At 53.0% G+C, this 4632-nt stretch overlaps 1 protein-coding gene across 1 annotated transcript; it reads right to left on the bottom strand.

Moving 5' to 3' along the window:
- Positions 1-261: 261 nt before the first annotated feature.
- On the bottom strand, positions 262-1629 carry LOC109773445 (uncharacterized). The gene is made up of 2 exons (XM_073498082.1): positions 835-1629; positions 262-802 (listed from the first exon to the last, which is right to left on the bottom strand). The coding sequence occupies exons 1-2, from the start codon at positions 1482-1484 to the stop codon at positions 499-501; spliced, it is 954 nt and encodes a 317-aa protein (XP_073354183.1). The 5' UTR covers positions 1485-1629; the 3' UTR covers positions 262-498.
- Between the last annotated feature and the right edge of the window lie 3003 nt (positions 1630-4632).

A 4632-nucleotide genomic window follows, 5' to 3' on the forward strand; every position in this document is an offset into this window, starting at 1 on the left:
CAAACCGAGACATCATATAGTATGGAATATTGTTTAAGCTGCACTACAATAGAATCGATTTCCCCACCCAAGAAAGGAATTTATACCACCAACTATCCAACTTCTTATCCACCCTCTCGTTAGTGTTTCTCCCGTCATTGTTCTAAGTTCAGTGTTATGAATATGAAACCCCGTAGCCCGAATACTACATCAGCAAACCCCCTCTCTAAAACAAGCAATTCCACTTTTATGAAAGTAACCTGAAGAAGAGAGAGACTAATGTTGAAAACAGCTACAACAAGTTTGAAGTTTATGACTCTTAAGAACAGATAAATGTTCAAAACAATAACAACAAACCATCCAATGTACTGAATTTGTATACGATTACAACAAACGCAATGGAACTTCTGAAATTGTTTGCCACTTGATGCCTATAGACAGACACATATGATATGCATGGTGCTATGGAGTTCAGAACCTGGGACGACGCCATGGCCTATCCGCAGCCTACGGATGCAGCTAGGACAAGCAAGCTTGGATCGTAGGTGGCCACGGCATCTGGTACGGGTACCCCGTGGGGTGGCGCTTCTCCCGGAGCGCGGCGTACTCCTCGTCGTCCACCACGAGAAAACAGGTAAGCTCGGCGGCGTCCTTGTCCAGAGAAAGAAGAATGTTGTCTCCGACCGTCCAGTCGGCGGACCCGTCGTCGCTCCCTGCAAAATGGATGGGTTCCAACTCCATGTCCGGGCTGATTGACATGCTGCTACGTCCGGCGGCGGAGGCCCAGACGCCGGCGGCGGACGAGAAGGCACAGGCCCTGGCACTAGCCTCTGACCTCTACTCCAAAACCTGAACTTCACAGATCCGTTGCGGTTCCGAAAGCAATAGAGCATGCAGCTCACCCTGAAGTTTGACATGCTGATGCCCGCGTCCGCGTCCTCGCCGTCGAGGAGGAAAGCACCCAGCAGGTGGCAGCCGTGGAACCACGCCGAGCGAGGGATTTCCCTGTAGCATCGCCTCAGGGGATCGCAGATGAGGAGGCGTGGCGCCACTGCCCTGTCGAAGACGAGCAGGAGGCCGCCCCGGATGTCGGCGAGTTCCCAGCGGGAATCTCCGAATTCCCCCCGCGGGAGGAAATCGAGCGCTAGATTCCGAGCGGCGACGGTGTCGGCCCACGGCGAAGAGGAGGAGGGGGAGGGGACAAAGACGGGGTCAAGGCTAGGCCGACGCCGGTACGGGTACCCGTCGCAGTCGTCCACGCAGTAGTGGCCGACAACGTCGTCGGATGCGCCGTGGAGAGTGCCGTACCGGCGGAGGAGGCCGCCCCCGTCGCCCGCGATTACGCGGCGCCAGCGCTTGCAGGTGCTCGCCGCGCGGACGAGGTTGGCAGGCGAGGGGAGGCGCAGGAACACCAGCTCGAGAAGATCGTCCAGGAGGACGTCAATCTCGGCCGCCGGCGGGGATCCCCTCCGGGAATTCTTGCGGCAGCGGCGACCGCCCCCCATGGCCTGGGCACCTGGATCTCGATGGGAAAACCTTGGGCTAGGAGAAGTGTGCGTAGTGTTCGGTTTGCCTCATGTAGCACGAGTCACTAGCCTACTGACACTCAGTCGCAAATAAAGGGATTTCCTAAGAAGTCAACGACTGGTACTTATCAAGACACGCCGAAGCAAGCATCCCCGATATGGGATTAGAACTGGAGGCCTTTTATGGAAAAAATAACATCACCGTCACCATGAGAGCGATGTCGCTGCAACATCAAAGAGTTTGACGGTCGTCTGACATTTTTTGAGTAAGTCGACTTTCTCAGTCGTTGGATCGAAATCCAACGGCTCTTCTTCATCGTCTTCCTCTAGCCCTAGTTCTTGTCCAAATCGCAGAAACTTCTTCTCCTCCAATCGCTTGCCTGTGGCACACTTCCATGCCTCTCCTCCGGTTGCGATACCGCTCCTCGTTGCCTCTCGCCGCGACGTCCCTGCCTTCGGTGAGGAAGCTAAGTAACCTGAGTGGCTGTCAGAGCGAAAAGCCACACCTTGCACGGTTTACCCACTTCCTCGCCTTAGCCGATGACGCCCATCTCTGCAGAGGTCTTGGCTCGGCCTCCCTGGGGTCTACATCCTCACTGCGTCTCGACATCGTCTTCGCCTCGGTATTGCACATCTTCTCCTTCATTCTCCAATGAAATCGACTGGCGCCTGTTGCAATTTCAGGCAACTTACCAATATGGACGGCGCAAAAGTTTAGCCAAAAACTTCTTACATGCACAATGAGACACTAGAAAACCCCTCCCCTCTGCCTAAGGGCACCGGAGTGGTGGTTAGACACAGAGGGGAGCGAGGATCGGATTTGGAGGCTGACGGTTAGGGTATCTTTCTTGTATCCCCCGGAATTTTTACCATCGGATCGTCTTCCTTTTGAGAGGTAGCATATGAACGGTTGGATCTTCCAAAGGAGGTCTGAGCTGGCCGCTGGACTCTTTCTCCCAAACTCGCGCGGACTTCTGCCCAGATCCGACAGGGCTTCAGTATATCGGCGATTGCCAGACATTCCACCGTCAGAATGCGACGAAATTTTACGGGCTCATTCTAGACTCAGTTATGCACTATTCCACTGAAGGAATCATCAAAATGGTGCTCGAGGAGGCTAGGACTGCCAAAACGAATATGATATCCATAAAATTCTACACGATCGCGCGAGGGTAAAGTTGACGTTGAGACTTGGAGCTCCATGGACGAATTTTTCCATGATCTCAGTTGAGATTGAAGTTGATGTTGATAAACGCATCGCTTGATCTCTGACAGATCCGACATGAGGCATAGTCCTTGACCTAGCCGAGGTGACCAATCGAATCGGCGACGAAGATCCATTCCGGTGTGTAGATCATGTCGGAACCGATCTGACCTCCATCGCATTGTGGCAACTACATAGCGGGATATGTATGGGACATCAATGATGGAGTCAAATCCAGCAGATCTCGGGTAGGGGGTTCCGAGCTGGTAGCATTGGCATGATGGTAACAGATGACACACAGATTTTACCCAGGTTTGTGCTCTCTTGAAAAGATATACCCTACGTTCTGCTTGATTGTATTAATTTGGAGGGAGTACAAGTTACAGGTTGATCTACCGCGTGATAGTGTGTGTCGGCATTTTGGGAACCAGGGTACCAAGACTTGCCTGCCCACGGCCCACGGCGTGGCTCCATCCACGACCGGGTACAACCCATCTACAAGGCCGCCAAGACAAGACCCTCGCGAGGCGGACGACGCCAAGACCTCCTGAAGGAGCGACCTACCCAAGTGGCCTCCCGAGGAGGGGAGATTTCTATGCGGGTACTCAGCCTCATGAGGCTACCATGACAGAAGCCATGACGACTGAGGGAGTCCTGGATTAAGGGGTCCTCGGGCGTCCGGCCTATATGACGTGGGCCGGACTGATGGGCCGTGAAGATACAAGACAAAAGACTCTCTCCCGTGTCCGGATAGGACTCTCCTTTGCGTGGATGGCAAGCTTGGCGTTCGGATATGTAGATTCCTTTCTCTGTAACCGACTTTGTACGACCCTAGTCCCCTCCGGTGTCTATATAAACCGGAGAGTTTAGTCCGTAGAGGCAATCATAATCATACAAGCTAGACTTCTAGGGTTTAGCCATTACGATCTCGTGGTAGATCAACTCTTGTAATCCTCATATTCATCAAGATCAATCAAGAAGGAAGTAGGGTATTACCTCCATCGAGAGGGCCCAAACCTGGGTAAACATCGTGTCCCCCGTCTCCTGTTACCATCGACCTTAGACGCACAGTTCAGGACCCCCTACCCGAGATCCGCCGGTTTTGACACCGACATTGGTGCTTTCATTGAGAATTCCGATGTGACGTCTGAAACAGGATTGATGGCTCGCCTTGTTATCAAGGACAGTATCACCTCCGGAGGAGCCCTGGCCTCAGGCCAAACCCTCCGGCTGGGCGGCTTTACTATGACTGCCCGTCCGGCCGTTAAGCCGACGATGACTTCTCGGGTCATCGAAAATCGCCTCCATGTTGACTCCGAATACTCCAAACGGATGGATCCGGCGGAGTTGTCGTCTTTAAACGAACTCATGGATCGCATCGCCGCCATAGGGGTCGCTATAGACTACGATCGGATTGGGCTTAAACCCGACCAGAGAGAAATCAAATCTCCGCCGATCACCATCAGATAGCGGTAGTAGAGGAGCAAAACAACAACTCTTCCTCTATGTTGAGGACGAACTATGTTCGGATTTTCGGGCTCGAAGAGCCAGATACCTGTTTGCGGAACGACACGCCCTGTCCTCCGAACCTAGAATCGGACGTTGGGCCTGAAAAATCAGTTGACATCCCGGAGCCCAAGCTATTAAGCTCGGAAGCTTTTCAGACTCCGGACCCCAAATTGGGTCAGGGTTCGGATTTAAAGCCACCCACCCACCACAAGCAATATTCGCCAAACAATTCCGGACCTCCGGCTATATGCGACCTCATGTACATACGACAACAGTCTCAGGAAACAGTCCATCACTTTTGGGCCAGATTCCTCCTTGTCAAAGACAAGATTAAAGATTGCCGCGACGAGGACGCAATTTCAGTATTCTGCAATAATTGCACGGATGGAGGAATCCTCAACGCCATCAACCGCC

The sequence above is a fragment of the Aegilops tauschii genome, chromosome 5, assembly GCF_002575655.3.
Source record: "Aegilops tauschii subsp. strangulata cultivar AL8/78 chromosome 5, Aet v6.0, whole genome shotgun sequence".
Lineage (NCBI taxonomy): Eukaryota > Viridiplantae > Streptophyta > Magnoliopsida > Poales > Poaceae > Aegilops > Aegilops tauschii.